Below are 16,772 nucleotides of genomic sequence, written 5' to 3'. Positions count from 1 at the left end.
GTATTTAACTCTATTTGGACTGGGGCCAAATGTAGTCCTGGCAGAGTATATTTTACTCAACAAAATTTACTGTGTAGGCTTCTTTGTTGTTATATTTAAAATATATATATTTTAAAAGACCATGTTTTCCTTGACCTTTGACCAGTCTACTCCAAAATCTACTCATCTCTAGATAGCTAGCCAAGTAATAGTCCCACCAAGTTTGATCCATCTAGGATACTGGGTTGTTGAGATATACATCTGTTAGATAATATCTGTGCTAATTCCTTATTTTATGTTAGTTATCAAGTGTTTGTCTGTGTTATCTGTTTGAAAGTTTTTGAAACCTGGTTTAAAGTGTAAATATATGAGTTAAGCTTCACTTCTATCACATGTGCAAGTTCCAGATACAGGGAGAGCTCCCCCTGTTGGTGAGAGCCAGTAACATTAGAAATGTGAGACTAAACCACACCTACTGTAAATGCCCAATGGTATAACAGTGTTGTACAAGCTGCAGTCGTGGCCTTTTCACAATATGGACGCTGTCTGTGAGAGGCACAGGCCTGACTTCCACGTGAACTTCAATAAACTCAAAATGAGAAATATAGTGGTTTGGTTTTTAGTAAGGGCAAAATCTTACATAAAGGAGCCGGGAGAAAGTACACATCAAAATGTGTTTTCCTGCTCACATTTTCCTTGACCTTTGACCAAACCACCACCACCAATCACCTCTGGATATTTATCCAAGTAATATTCCCACCAGGTGTGAAGGAGATCCATCCAACTGTTCTGTGTTATCTTGTCCACAGACCCGTGCCAGTTAAAGCAATAACCTGCTTCACCAGTGTGCAGGGTAATAACTTCATGGATAGTGAATTATGTTTATATAATGTTTTTAATATACATTTGTATAATGTATAACAACATATTAAAATATAGAATCTCCTTGATGAAGATTTGGCATCTCAGTCACATTTTAGGTCGCAGAAGCCGTCCTCGACAGGCCTGTCCTCACTCACAACACTGTGCACTCACACCACGGTGGCACTGTGCCACCTCAGTTCACTTCCAGCTTCCATTCAGCCAAGCGGGACACAAACACAACACCAGGCTGCTGAGCGGGATCACTGCTTGGGTGCAGCTGTGTGTTCGAGGAGAGCTCTCATGTCCAACAGAGCATCCTCTACACTCTGGGCAAACTGGGCAGCATTTGTTTCCTCGCAGCTGTTGAAGGCCGTGATGGCGATGTTGATGTGCTCATCCATGGGATTGTAACAGACTCCGTAGCCATCTGGCACCAGCGGACCAAGACACATTACGCAGTCTGTCTTAGAGCCAACCTGGAAAGTATGCACAGGAGTAAATACAGTGACACAGTAGAAGCAAACGCATTAGAGTAAATACATCACCACCGAGGTCCCAAACCACAGAAGGATTATGAAAACTGGATACCAGATTCCAACAAAGCAGCTAATTGTGTAACAATAATTACCCGGTGCATGTGTAGTGCAGTAACAGACTGGCGTCCTGCCCAGGGTGTGTACCCCGCCTCACACCCTATGACCGCTGATATAGGCTCCAGCTCCCTGTGATCCTTGGCTGGAGTAAGCGGTTGAAGATGAGTGAGTGAGTGAGTGATGTGCAGTGCAGTCCACTGACTGTGCACTGCAGGGGCATCACATGCATGAAAAAAAAAAAGATTTCTCCACTCCAGAAAAGTTTTCATGGTTTCAAAATTAATAAAGATTGACTGTGTTGCAGCTACATGGTCATTTTTTCCACACTCAAATATATATAGACGTGTTGGTCAATCAGGAATAACTTGGCGGGCAGCAAAGGGTTCTATTGTTGTAGTACCATAGTTGGCCACTTGCTAAATTTGGCACCATTATATCGAATGAATTTCTCACATAATCCACAAAATGCTTTCTGTCAATGTTGAGAAATTCTTCAAAAATCATTTCCATGACTGCTTTCTCTGGACTCACCCCAATGGTTTTCAGAATTACACCCATATGCAGGCGTATTGTTTACATATTGCGTGTCTGTCTGTCTGTGTGTGAACAAAACTCCACTTCTGCCTAAGAGAAAACTCCAAGACAGACTGAAGCATGCTGAAGACACCCTGGAGAAATATTATGCACACTGGAAGTGGGTCCTTTGGTGTGATGAGATGAAACTAGAGCTCTTTGGCCATAGAGATGTTGGTTATGTCTGAAGAAAGAAGGAAGAGGTGTATTTCCCAAAGAACACTGTCTCCACAGTGATATGCAGCGTGTGGAGTATTATGCTGTGGGGATGCCTCAGTTCATCTGGAAATTGGAATCTCCTCAAGGATACGTGAAGATTTTGAAATAAAACTCCAAACGGTCAGCAGCAAAACTGTGTCTGGGTTGTTGTTTTGTCTTCCAACACAACAATGACCCACATCATACATCATTTCTGGTGAAGAACTATGTCCAGAAGACCGAAGTGAACGTTACTGACTGGCCTGCACAAAGCCATGACTTGAATCCCACTGAGAACCTGTGGGGTGAACTAAAGACCAAGGTCCATGCCAGAAGACCATCATATCTGGAGGAGCTTGAGAGAATTGCCAAAGAATGATCTGAGATTCCTTAGGAGACATATCTGAGACTTGCTGAAAACTACAAGAAATGACTGCAGGCTGTTATCCAGCAAAAAAGTATACACAATTGACTGTTAGGATCAGGAGGGCTAATAATTTTGATCTTGGTAGTTTTTGGTTTTTATGAAATATTTTTGTTTGTGCGTGCAAAGTATAATAATATAAGCATCAAAAATAAATGTAGGATATTTAAAAATGCCGTGTTGAAAATTCCTTGCTGTGTTAAAAAGAGCACTTGGAAGGAAGGAGGAACTTTGGAAAGGAAACATTAAATTTCATAGAGGGCGAATAATTGTCATCATCTGTATATAGCAGAGATGGGACTAAGTCACTGTCAAGTCAGCTTGCAAACAACTGGTGGTCATTATGACTTGAGACCTGACTTTGGACTTACTGATTCATAGTTGGCCACTTGCTAAATTTGGCACCATTATATCGAATGAATTTCTCACATAATCCACAAAATGCTTTCTGTCAATGTTGAGAAATTCTTTAAAAATCATTTCCATGACTGCTTTCTCTGGACTCACCCCAATGGTTTTCAGAATTACACCCATATGCAGGCGTATTGTTTACATATTGTGTGTCTGTCTGTCTGTGTGTGAACAAAATAATTTGAAGAGTTTTGATCCAATCTGGATCAAAACATAGTGAAATTAAACAGGATCACTCACTCACTCACTCATCTTCAAGCGCTTAGTCCAATTAAGGGTTGCGGGGGGCTGGAGCCTATCCCAGCAGTCGTAGAGTGCAAGGCGGGGTACACCCAGGACAGGACACCAGTCTGTCACAGGGCCACAAACAGACAAACAAACACATTCACACCCACTCGTACACCTACGGACAATTTAAAGTTTACAATCCACCCAACCCGCATGTCTTTGGATGTGGGAGGAAACCAGAGCACCCGGAGGAAACCCACGCAAACACGGGGAGAACAAGTAAACTCCACACAGAAAGGCCACAGGCGGGAATTGAACCTATGACCTTCTCGCTGTGAGGCAACGGTGCTAACCACTAAGACACCGTGCTGCCTAAACAGGATCACTCAAGAACAAAATTGCAGGGGTGGTGGCCAAGTGGTTCGTGCACTTGGTTTGAGTGAGGGAGGTTCCCGTTTCAAATCCCACCCCTGCCACATTTCTCCATGTAATGTGGAGTTGCGCCAGGAAAGGCATCCAGCATAAAACTTGTGCCAAGTTGACTCTGCCGTGCTGAACCCGAGTGCAAACAAAGGAGCAGCCGAAGGGACTTATTTACCCAAGGCTCCGGTGAGTCCTATCAAACACTAATATGAAGTCATATCATCTACACATCAGCCTAATGATATTTGGGTTGCCTTGGTAAGTAAAATACATTTAGAATAGCTACTTTGAGGAACTGGTTAAAGATGCACCAATGGATAATATGAAATAAAAGTCCCTTCGGCTGCTCCCTTGTTTGCACTCGGGGTCGCTACAGCAAATCCAAGGTGGATCTACATGTTGAATTGGCACAGGTTTTATGCCGGATGCCCTTCCTGATGCAACGCAATGTGGCAGGGGTGGGATTTGAACCTGGAACCTTCTGCACTGAAACCAAGCGCATTAACCACTTGGCCACCACCCCTGCAATGGATAATATGAAATAATAATATGAATTCATATCACCTTTCTATTGGTCCAATGACCTTTGACGTTGGGTGACCTTGAAAACTCAAACTCAGAGACATAAGTGTTCAACTCTTGACCAAATGTCAAGGCCACACAGAACTACACATGGTATGACTGAATCACAAACAATTTGCATGAATCTGTGCCAAAGTCACCAATGATGTTGCACGATCTGAGTGATCCTTTTAGTTTGACCTGTTTTTGTCACAATTTGTAAAAAAAAAAAAAAAAAAAAAAAAACTGGCTGTAGCATCTCACACCGTGTCACCATTTTTTAAAGAAACATTTTATCTGTTAATAGTGCTTCCTCATGATGTAATTCTGCCCCAAAACATCCAGCCTGTTATCAAGATCAGACTCAACAGATACAGGTTTGTTTTTGAGTAACATCAGTATACCTGACTGGTGTAGAGATTGTAATGTTGAGCTACAGCATAAGAGGTATCCATGAATATCTCTGGCATGGAGGTTAGGTCTACAATACTCTGCATCTTCAAACCGAGGAGGTGTCTGTCAATGGCCTGTCCGTGAATTGCCTGAAAAGAAACTGGAGCTGAAATGAGTTGCAACTTCAAAAAAATTAAAAATAGGTCTACACCTATACAACCCCAATTCCATTGAAGTTTGGACGTGTAAAATGTAAATAAAAACAGAATACAATAATTTGCAAATCCTCTTCAACCTACATTCAATTAAATACATCACAAAGACAAGATATTTAATGTTCAAACTGATAAACTTTGTTGTTTTTGTGCAAATATTTGGTCATTTTAAAATGGATGCCTGCAACACGTTTCAAAAAAGTTGGGACGGGGCAACAAAAGACTGGGAAAGTTGAAGAATGCTCAAAGAACACCTAATTGGAAACACGTGAGTGTCATGATTGGGTATAAAAGGAGCATCCCCAAAAGTCTCAGCCATTCACAAGCAAAGATGGGGTGAGGATCACCACTTTGTGAACAACTGCATGAAAAAATAGTCCAACAGTTTAAGAACAATGTTTCTCAACATTCAATTGCAAGGAATTTAGGGATTCCAGCATCTACAGTCCATAATATAATCAGAAGATTCAGAGCATCTGGAGAAATTTCTACATGTAAGCGGCATGGCCGAAAACCAACACTGAATGCCCGTGACCTTTGGTCCCTCAGGCGGCACTGCATTAAAAACTGATATCATTGTGTAAAGGCTCTTACTGTGTGGGCTCAGGAACACTTCAGAAAACCATTGGCAGTTAACACAGTTCGTCGCTACATCTACAAGTGCAAGTTAAAACTCTACCATGCAAAGAGAAAGCCATACATCAACAAAATCCAGAAACGCCGCAGCCTTCTCTGGGCCCGAGCTCATCTGAAATGGACAGACGCAAAGCAGAAAAGTGTGCTGTGGTCTGATGAGTCCATATTTCAAATTGTTTTTAGAAATCATGGATGCTGTGTCCTCCGGACAAAAGAGGAAAGAGACCATCCAGATTGTTACCAGCACAAAGTTCAAAAGCCAGCATCTGTGATGGTATGGGGGTGTGTTAGTGCCCATGGGCACTAACACACCCCCATACCATCACAGATATGTAAGTTGCCCATGCTATGGGCAACTTACATATCTGTGATGGCGCCAACAATTCTGAAAGGTACATCCAGGTTTTGGAGCAACACATGCTGCCATCCAAGCAACGTCTTTTTCAGCAAGACAATACCAAGCCACATTCTACACATGTTACAGCAGCGTGACTTCATAGTAAAAGAGTGCGGGTACTAGACTGGCCTGCCTGCAGTCCAGACCTGTCACCCATTGAAAATGTGTGACAGGAAGCGCAAAATACAACAACGGAGATCCCAGACTGTTGAACAACTGAACTCGTACATCAAGCAAGAATGGGAAAGAATTCCACCTTCAAAGCTTCAACAATTAGTGTCCTCAGTTCCTAAATGCTTATTGAGTGTTGTTAGAAGGAAAGGTGATGTAACACAGTGGTAAACAGACCACTGTCCCAGCTTTTTTGAAACGCTTTGAAAGCTTTTTTTCAAAATGAGCAAATATTTGCACAAAAACAATAAAGTTTATCAGTTTGAACATTAAATATCTTGTCTTTGTGGTGTATTCAATTGAATTTAGGTTGAAGAGGATTTGCAAATCATTGTATTATGTTTTTATTTACATTTCAGGCAATGTCCCAACTTCACTGGAATTGGGGTTGTAGTCTGACAAGCCCTCACCTTATATGCTTTCTCCTTATGGGTCTGAACAGCCTTCTGCAGCAGTGCCACCTTCTCCGAGTTCTGGTGTTAACAATGACATGTATATGGCACATGTTCTGTAAACCTCCAGGTTGAGTATGTTTTCACAGTACCTGTTTAGCTGAATCTCCCATGGCTTGGACAAATCTAACAGAGTCCATGGTTGTTACACGGATTCCGTCTGTTCGACCATATTTAAATATTCGTAGTGATGCCGTCTCATAGGTAGAGCAGCACATATTATTCATCCTAGAAGTAGAAAATAAAAACAACACAGATTATGTTATTGTAAAACAGTCAGTAGGCTTCTATGTCCCTCCAAACTGTGCAATATGAAGGAGCAAATTGAAAATCTATCTATAAAGCAAGATTAGTCTGTTTGTCAGATCAGCCTCAGCTTTCAGATATGGCTTTCACATGGCACGATGAAGTGCATCCTTTATTCCAAAAATTTGGGGGATTAATTTTCAAAACCTTTATTTTGAAGTCATCATTATTGGCACAAAGTGTTATGTTCTCACACACCAGCTTAGACAAAGATCGTCGACAAAGATGAGTCACTCTCTGTCTTAAACAGGTGTCTATGTCTAACGTGTTCACGGTGGAGAGAAGGACGAAATAAATTAAAGAAATAAATAATACACAAACACTCAGAGATATGTGAGCCATAAACACACAGACGCTTCTTGTTTTATTATCATAAAACGTAATGTTTTCACGCGCCAGCTTAGACAAAGATTATCAACAAAGATGAGTCACTCTCTGTCTTAAACAGGTGCCCATCTCTAATGCATTCATGGGGGAGAGACAGAAGAAATAAATTAAAGAAATAAATAATACACAAACAGTCTGAGAGATATGCGAGGCACAGACACAGGTGCTTCTTGCTTTATTATCAGAAGGCAGAACGTTCTCATGCACCAGCTTCAATAAAGATCATCAACAAAGCTCCCACTTTTCTACATGATTACATACTTCCTATGGGCACTGCACTAGTACACTTAATGGAAAAGTGTATTTAAATTAAAAAAAATTGAAGCCTTGAATATTGGAAAAAATGTTTTTACACTGATATGAGGTGGCTTTTCAATTTGAAAAAGCCTTATTTCCCAAAACATGCACTGGAAACACCTGTACTGCTATAACAGGTCACATGATGCACAGAAAGAGTCATGTGACGTTCTACAAGACACCGCGTGTTCCCCCACAGAGGAGACACTATTGTGTTTTATTGAAATTCTGAAAATATCGCTGAACCTTTTGCACAAATCTGTAATGGAAACCCAGCTAAAGTCTTTCGGCACGTTTTTCATACCTGAAATATGCAAGTTGAAAAGCCATTTGCACAAAGGCGTCAGGACTCAAGTTGTGCTGCTTTGGCACATTTTTTCCAAAATGTGAAAACATAAGCACTTTCACATCCAAGTCGTGCACCATTCTAAGAATACAGAGAAAAGAGTGCGTTACACAAAACACGCGCTGCGGTCAGACCTTCAGAATGTAAGAATAAACTCCACATACATGGTCATGTTCTGTTTGGCATTTTCAATATCCTTCTTAATCTCTGGTGTAATGTTAAAACGCAGTTTCGGAGGCATGGACAGTGGAACCATAGGGGAGCGGACTATTTCAGTCTTCTGCCTGTCAAAGAAATATCAGTCAGGTTTCAATTCTACGTACATGTAGAGAACAATCAGCTAAGACTACTGAACCTTACATGTATTTAACGACGTAATCGATGAGGAAAACAATGGGTGGACCTTCAGCAGGCGCATGCTCGTACACCAGGCCACATGTTCCATCTTCACCAATGATGAACTGAGGACGATTTATAAAAATAAGACCACTGAGAAATATGAAACATGATCTGTGAGTTTAGCACATGATTTTAAATGTAAGCTATAGGTTTTGATTGGAACAACCTGCAACGTCTTATCGAACCAACGGTTTCCGCTGTTCAAGCGAGCTCCTCCTCCATGCAGGATCTGAGCAACCACCTGACTCTGGTACAGCTCATCAGACACCCGAGGCATTGGGGCGTCCAAACAAACCATGAAGATGCTCTTCTGGATGGCACGCACTGAATCTTTATTAGTCTTATCTGAGGATGAAAAGACGATCACTTTAGGGGCATACGTACTCTAGGCCTTATGTAAAAATTTTAAAATAGTCTCTGTGGGGAGGTGATGGTCTTGTGGTTAAAGCGTTGGGCTTTAGACCAGAGGATCCTGAGTTCAAATCCCAGCATGACCAGAAAATCACTAAGGGCCTTACCCAGACAGCAAATGGATCCAGGCCGGATGTAGTCCGACATCCAGTACCAATCCCAAAAACAGATCCAGTCCAGATAATTTTTGCACCCTGGCCCAGATCTGGCATGGCTCCACGTTACAGTTCTGGAACATATCTGGACCAGATCTGAACCGGATCCACAAAAGACCAGCCATTTACAGCCCATATCTGGCACGGATCTGGGACAGATGTGGTCCGTATCGCAGCACCATAGCAGGAACATTGGGTTAGCATAACAAATTTTATCTGCACTCGAATAAAAATTATCCTTTAGCGGTTATAAACTCAGGGCTGTGAAAACTCTGCGAATCCTCCAGATGCGCAGATTTCATCATGGGATCAAGTTTTATAAGTCCGCGGACACTGATCTGTGTGTTACAGATGCAAATCAGTTTCCTCGGATCCGTGGAACTTACCCCCATAAAACTTGCTTGTCGTAAAGAAAAAACTGCTTTGCGATAAGCATTTAAAAAACCTCAGTGATGATCACGATTACAGAGTACAGAGTGGATAGTTTCTGCCGAGTGCAGATAAAGTTACTTATTGTTATGCTAACCCCATGTTCCTACCATGGTGCCGTGATATGGACCACATCTGTCCCAGATCTGTGCCAGATATGGGCTGTAAACGGTTGGTCTTTTGCGGATCTGGTTCAGATCTGATCCGGATCTGTTCCAGAACTGTAAAGTGGAGCCGTGCTGGATCTGGGCCAGGCTGCAAAAATTGTCTGGACTGGTCCGTTTTCAGGAATGGTACCAGATGTCGGACTACATCAGGCCTGGATCCATTTCCTGTCTGGGGAATCCCCTAGTTGCTCCCGGTGTGTAGTGAGCGCCTTCCATGGCAGCACCTTGACATTGGTGTGTGAGTGTGTTTGTCTGAATGGGTGTATGTGAGGCATAATTGTAAAGCGCTTTGAGCGTCTGATGCAGATGGGAAAGCACTATATAAATGCAGTCCATTTACCATTTATTTCCATTTCTATTAAATACTCTAATTTCCAAAGGATTTTTGTTCAATAAAACAGTAGGTTTATGAGCAGAAATGCTCAAAAATTGATAATCCAAAAGTTTTCAAGTAAATCTAGTTATGAATAAATTGTAGGGTAGACCTGGATTAAAAATGTCAAATATAAAACAGGGTGATTCGGTGCGTTTAATGAGTGCCAGGTTGAAGTTTGTCTGTTGGAACAATTATCCAATCCAATCCACTTTATTTATATAGCACATTTAACAACAAAAATGTTCCAAAGTGCTGCACATACAATAGAATCACGATAGATAAAACCCCAATAGTCAAGAAATAAATTAAAAATAAGAAAATTAACAATAAAAATAACTAAAATGTGCAAGATAAATAAATAAATACATACAGCATACCAAAGATAAAACCAATAAAATCTACCAAAATAAAAACAAAACCAATAAAACAGAGGACCACACAACTCATGCAGTGTTAAAAACCAGAGAATAAAAGTGGGTCTTCAGACGAGACTTAAAACACTCCACTGTGGGGGCTGTTCGGACATGGAGGGGCAGAGCGTTCCAAAGTCTGGGGCCAGCCACAGAAAAAGCCCTGTCCCCCATGGTTTTAAGTCTCGTCTTGGGTACCACGAGCTGGAAATGGCCCTCAGACCTCACAGCACACGTCGGAGAGTAAATTTGTAGGAGGTCAGTGATATATTGAGGGGCCATTCCATTCAAAGCTTTAAAGACAAACAATAAAATCTTAAAATCAATTCTAAAATTAATAGGAAGCCAGTGCAAAGATGCAAGAATTGGGGTTATGTGCTCATGCTTCCAGGCTCCTGTTAAAAGTCGCGCTGCAGCATTCTGGACTAACTGCAACCGGGAAAGAGCCCGTTGGCTAATGCCGAAATAAAGTGCGTTACAGTAGTCCAGACGACTTGAAATAAAAGAGTGCACAACTTGTTCAAAAAGGTTGAAAGATAAAAACGGTTTTACCTTTGATAAAAGACGAAGATGATAAAAGCACGATTTCAAAACACCATTGATTTGTTTATCAAATTTAAAATCACTGTCTATGGTGACACCAAGGCTTTGACTTTGGGGCGTACAAAATTCTTAAGAGGTCCCAAGTCAACGAGGGCACTTCCAAACAACATAACCTCTGTCTTACCCTCATTAAGTTTCAAAACATTCTGTGACAACCAAGCCCTGACGTCACATAGACAGTCGAGTAGGGGTGTCAGGGGGCAAAGGCTGTTTTTAGCGATAGGCATGTAGATTTGACAATCATCAGCATAAAAATGGTAGGCCACGTCATGTTTTTTTAAAAATCTCTCTGAGTGGGAGGAGTTAAAGAGCAAAAAGGATGGGTCCCAGGATAGAACCCTGGGGGACTCCACAATGAAGAGGGGCTGAAGACGAGGTGGAGTCCCCCAACCTGACGGAGAAAGACCTCTCCGACAGGTACGACCTAAACCACTCCAGAACAGTCCCCCTGACACCCACACAGTCTCTCTGGCAGTCTAAAAGAATTGCGTGGTCAACTGTGTCAAAAGCTGCAGTGAGGTCTAAAAGCACTAAAATGGCTGAATTGCCAGAATCAGTTGTTAAAAGGAGATTATTAAAAACCTTTAAAAGTGCAGACTCAGTGCTGTGAAATGCTTTGTACCCTGATTGAAATGGATCCAATGTGCCATTTGTATCTAAAAAAGGCTGCAACTGTGCGAAGACGCATTTCTCTAAAATTTTCGACACAAGTGGTAACTTAGAGATACAGTGGGGAAAATAAGTATTTGACCACCTGTCAGTTTTGCACATGTTCCCACCTACAAAGAATGGAGAGGTCTGTAATTTTTATCGTAGGTACACTTCAACTGTGAGAGACAGAATCTAAAAAAAAAAATCCAGAAAATCACATTGTATGATTTTTAAATAATTAATTTACATTTTATTGCATAAAATAAGTATTTGATCCCCTACCAACCAGCAAGAATTCTGGCTCTCACAGACCTGTTAGTTTTTCTTTAAGAAGCCCTCTTATTCTGCACTCTTTACCAGTATTAACTGCACCTGTTTGAACTTGTTATATATAAAAGACACCTGTTCACACTCAATCAATCACACCACCATAGCCAAGACCAAAGAGCTGTCTAAGGACACCAGGGACAAAACTGTAGACCTGCACAAGGCTGGGATGGACTACAGGACAACAGGCAAGCAGCTTGGTAGAAGACAACAACTGTTATGATTATTTATTAGAAAGTGGAATAAACACAAGATGACTGTCAATCTCCCTCGGTTTGGGATTCCATGTAAGATCTCACTTTGTGCGGTAAGAATGATTCTAAGAAAGCTCAGAACTACACAGGAGGACCTGGTCAATGACCTGAAGAGAGTTGGGACCACAGTCACAAAGATTACATTAGTAACACATGATGCTGTCATGGTTTAAAATCCTGCAGGACAGCAAGGTCCCCTTGCTCAAGCCAGCACATGTCTAGGCCTGTTTGAAGTTCACCAGTGACCATCTGAATGATCCAAAGGAGGCATGGGAGAAGGTCATGTGGTCAGATGAGACCAAAATAGAGCTTTTTGGAATCAACTCCACTTACCATGTTTAGAGGATGAGAACAACCCCAAGAAAACCATCCCAACCGTGAAGCATGGGGGTGGAAACATCTTACTCTGGGGGTGCTCTTCTGCAAAGGGGACAGTGACGACTGCACCATATTGAAGGGAGGATGGATGGGGTCATGTATTGCGAGATTTTGGCAAACAACCTCCTTCCCTCAGTAAGAGCATTGAAGATGGGTCATGGCTGGGTCTTCCAGCATGACAATGACCCCAAACACACAGCCAGGGCAACTCCGTAAGAAGCATTTCAAGGTCCTGGAGTGGCCTGGCCAGTCTCCAGACCTGAACACAAGAGAAAATCTTTGGAGGGAACTGAAACTCCAAACCTGAAAGATTTGGAGAAGATCTGTATGGAGTGGACCAAAATCCCTGTTGCAGTGTGTGAAAACTTGGTCAAGAACTACAATCAATCAATCAATCAATCAATTTTTTTATATAGTGCCAAATCACAACAAACAGTTGCCCCAAGGCGCTTTATATTGTAAGGCAAGGCCATACGATAATTATGTAAAACCCCAACGGTCAAAATGACCCCCTGTGAGCAAGCACTTGGCTACAGTGGGAAGGAAAAACTCCCTTTTAACAGGAAGAAACCTCCAGCAGAACCAGGCTCAGGGAGGGGCAGTCTTCTGCTGGGACTGGTTGGGGCTGAGGGAGAGAACCAGGAAAAAGACATGCTGTGGAGGGGAGCAGAGATCGATCACTAATGATTAAATGCAGATTGGTGCATACAGAGCAAAAAGAGAAAGAAACAGTGCATCATGGGAACCCCCCAGCAGTCTACGTCTATAGCAGCATAACTAAGGGATGGTTCAGGGTCACCTGATCCAGCCCTAACTATAAGCTTTAGTAAAAAGGAAAGTTTTAAGCCTAATCTTAAAAGTAGAGAGGGTGTCTGTCTCCCTGATCTGAATTGGGAGCTGGTTCCACAGGAGAGGAGCCTGAAAGCTGAAGGCTCTGCCTCCCATTCTACTCTTACAAACCCTAGGAACTACAAGTAAGCCTGCAGTCTGAGAGCGAAGCGCTCTATTGGGGTGATATGGTACTACGAGGTCCCTAAGATAAGATGGGACCTGATTATTCAAAACCTTATAAGTAAGAAGAAGAATTTTAAATTCTATTCTAGAATTAACAGGAAGCCAATGAAGAGAGGCCAATATGGGTGAGATATGCTCTCTCCTTCTAGTCCCCGTCAGTACTCTAGCTGCAGCATTTTGAATTAACTGAAGGCTTTTTAGGGAACTTTTAGGACAACCTGATAATAATGAATTACAATAGTCCAGCCTAGAGGAAATAAATGCATGAATTAGTTTTTCAGCATCACTCTGAGACAAGACCTTTCTGATTTTAGAGATATTGCGTAAATGCAAAAAAGCAGTCCTACATATTTGTTTAATATGCGCTTTGAATGACATATCCTGATCAAAAATGACCCCAAGATTTCTCACAGTATTACTAGAGGTCAGGGTAATGCCATCCAGAGTAAGGATCTGGTTAGACACCATGTTTCTAAGATTTGTGGGGCCAAGTACAATAACTTCAGTTTTATCTGAGTTTAAAAGCAGGAAATTAGAGGTCATCCATGTCTTTATGTCTGTAAGACAATCCTGCAGTTTAGCTAATTGGTGTGTGTCCTCTGGCTTCATGGATAGATAAAGCTGGGTATCATCTGCGTAACAATGAAAATTTAAGCAATACCGTCTAATAATACTGCCTAAGGGAAGCATGTATAAAGTGAATAAAATTGGTCCTAGCACAGAACCTTGTGGAACTCCATAATTAACTTTAGTCTGTGAAGAAGATTCCCCATTTACATGAACAAATTGTAATCTATTAGACAAATATGATTCAAACCACCGCAGCGCAGTGCCTTTAATACCTATGGCATGCTCTAATCTCTGTAATAAAATTTTATGGTCAACAGTATCAAAAGCAGCACTGAGGTCTAACAGAACAAGCACAGAGATGAGTCCACTGTCCGAGGCCATAAGAAGATCATTTGTAACCATTGTAACCTTCCAAACCCGTTTTTTTGATCAGTGACTCCACAATAGCTTTTTTACAAAAGGAAGGCACAATTCCACAAGATAGACTACTATTAATAATTTCTCTGACAAAACAGCCAATGGTGTCCCAAGCCTCCTTAAAAAAGCGAGTGGGGACCGGGTCAGTGGGACAGGAAGAGGGTTTTAGATTCTTAACAATTCCTGTCAGCACAGTCATTGACACAGGCTGAAAGTTACTAAAAACACACGAGCACTGATTTGCTACACAATGACACACCGGGGACGGTGATATATTGGCCCTAATGGCATCAACCTTATCAATAAAAAAGTGGAGAAATTTTTCACACGTTTCACTTGTGATTTCCAGTAAAGTTGACTGGGATTAAAAACAGAATCAATTGTTTTAAAAAGAATACAAGGCTTGCCAAGATTGTCTAAAATCAATTCTGAAAAATACTTATTTTTTTCAGCTTTAACCACCCTCTGATAATTATTCCAGCTCTCTTTAAGAATCTGTTTTGAAACCTCCAAACGGTCTTGTTTCCACGTGCGCTCTGCCCAGGTGGCTTAATGACATCACGAGCTGCGCGTGTGATGTCATTAAGCCATGGTTCTTGCTTAAGCTTAGAACACATGACTTTACAGGAAGAAACAACATCCAGAACCTCAGAGCAAGTGGAAAGAAAAAGAGTTCATCATCTGTTCTGTGCCAAAAGCAGCAGAATCTAACAAATTCTGCTCAAATGCACTAAAAAGAGGAATAAAAGCAGCAGCGGTGTCAGGCTTAATAACACGCCCATGACGCACGACAGGCATCGTCATGTCAATGTCCAGACTAAAATCAAACATGATGGGGCTGTGGTCAGAGAACACAGCATCACCAATAACAACATTTTGGACAGGAAGACCAAGAGATTTTGGACCAAGAGATAAAATAATATCCAGCGTGTGTCCGTGTACTTGTGTGCTGCCTTTGTGATTACTCAAAAATTAGGATACAAAACATACAATACTCTAATACATGTACAGTAGGTGGAAATATTTACATCTAAAGCTGGTTTGTGATCCTCCAATAAACACAAAGATGATGTTTTATTTTTATTCTTTTTAAAGTTTTAAATTTATTTTCAGAGAGTGACTGACAACCTGACTGAGGGGAGCTCCTTAAAGCAGTGATTCCTGATGGATTTAATGATTCACGTGTCTTGAAAAGGACGTCATCTTTTAGAAATCACTCTAACATTAGCATGAGTGCCTCCTTTCTGAGCATTTTATTACATATATCTGTAATAATATGGCTTGTTGTGTGGTTAATTGTCCTAATAAATAATCTGAGAAGTGTGCTCCAGTAAAATTAAAATGTCATTTAAAATGTTGATGTCATTTAATTTATGTTAGTGACATTGATGTGTTAGCAGGTACCATAGCTTATCTAACATTAGTATACTGATATTTGAATATTTATGAGTGCAATGGTAAATGGACTGCATTTATATAGCGCTTTTCCATCTGCATCAGGCGCTCAAAGCGCTTTACAGTAATGCCTCACATTCACCCCGATGTGAGGGTGCTGCCATACAAGGACCTCCGGGAGCACACCGGGAGCAACTAGGGGATTAAGGACCTTGCCCAAGGGCCCTTAGTAATTTTCTGGTCAGCCAGGGATTTGAACCAAGGATCCTCTGGTCTCAAGCCCAGTGCTTAACCACTACACCATCACTGTTATATAAATATATTTATATACATATAAAAAAATGTCTAAAATAGATCCTTGTCATTTGATATTTTATTAATTTATCAAAAAGAGCAAAGGGACTTACATTTTGGTGTGTGTGACTGGTCCTTTGAGGTCAAGAGGTTCCAAACAGTTCAACATGAACTTTAAATAGCAATCCAATCTAATATCAACATCTGTCACGGTCTTAAAATGACAATGTAGTCCATACATGATGCTGTGCATTGACGTCTACGTATACAGACTGTTGTCTGCTTTCCTCAGTACAGCGAAAAACTGCGACAGAAATTTCTTGAGCTCTTCATCCGACAGCGCTTCTCCTTCAGCTAGAGACGTCACAGCGAATGCCTCCAAATGGCTTACGGCATACTGGATTGTTTTTATTGTATTAGAATAAACCCCGTCAATAAGCTTGCTCAAATCGTCATCTGTCACCAAAACAAACCCCGCCACGTTTGCTTGTAAACTCAGTGCCACTGCCGTGCTTTAACGTTAAGTGTTTTCGGCGTGCAACAGTACAAAACGTATGGAACCAAAATTACACAGTAAATGGAACAAAATAGCAAATGGGATACATACAAGCCACCAATCAAATGACAAGGATCTATTTAGGTGTTATATAATTCCATATAACAGTCCT

At 41.3% G+C, this 16,772-nt stretch overlaps 1 protein-coding gene across 4 annotated transcripts in view; it reads right to left on the bottom strand.

Moving 5' to 3' along the window:
* Window positions 1–857: 857 nt before the first annotated feature.
* The window catches only part of LOC117510154 (carnitine O-acetyltransferase-like), a 36,331-nt gene continuing 20,416 nt past the window's right edge, over window positions 858–16,772 (bottom strand). For 2 of the 4 annotated variants that reach the window (XM_034169769.1, XM_034169768.1), the window contains 8 exons: window positions 8,420–8,598; window positions 8,215–8,315; window positions 8,019–8,138; window positions 7,813–7,935; window positions 6,611–6,746; window positions 6,477–6,539; window positions 4,659–4,796; window positions 858–1,319 (listed from right to left, as the gene is read on the bottom strand). In XM_034169769.1, coding sequence (XP_034025660.1) covers window positions 1,104–1,319; window positions 4,659–4,796; window positions 6,477–6,539; window positions 6,611–6,746; window positions 7,813–7,935; window positions 8,019–8,138; window positions 8,215–8,315; window positions 8,420–8,598 — 1,076 coding nt within the window. In that variant the 3' untranslated portion in view covers window positions 858–1,103. Of the gene's footprint in view, window positions 1,320–4,658; window positions 4,814–6,476; window positions 6,540–6,610; window positions 6,747–7,812; window positions 7,936–8,018; window positions 8,139–8,214; window positions 8,316–8,419; window positions 8,599–16,772 lie in introns of all 4 variants that reach the window. The other 2 variants (XR_004560633.1, XR_004560634.1) reach the window with 2 other exon arrangements.

This window comes from Thalassophryne amazonica, chromosome 5, assembly GCF_902500255.1.
Source record: "Thalassophryne amazonica chromosome 5, fThaAma1.1, whole genome shotgun sequence".
NCBI classification, from domain to species: Eukaryota; Metazoa; Chordata; class Actinopteri; order Batrachoidiformes; family Batrachoididae; genus Thalassophryne; species Thalassophryne amazonica.
Note: the sequence above shows the minus strand (reverse complement) of the source record. Positions and strands in the feature narration are given on the sequence as shown.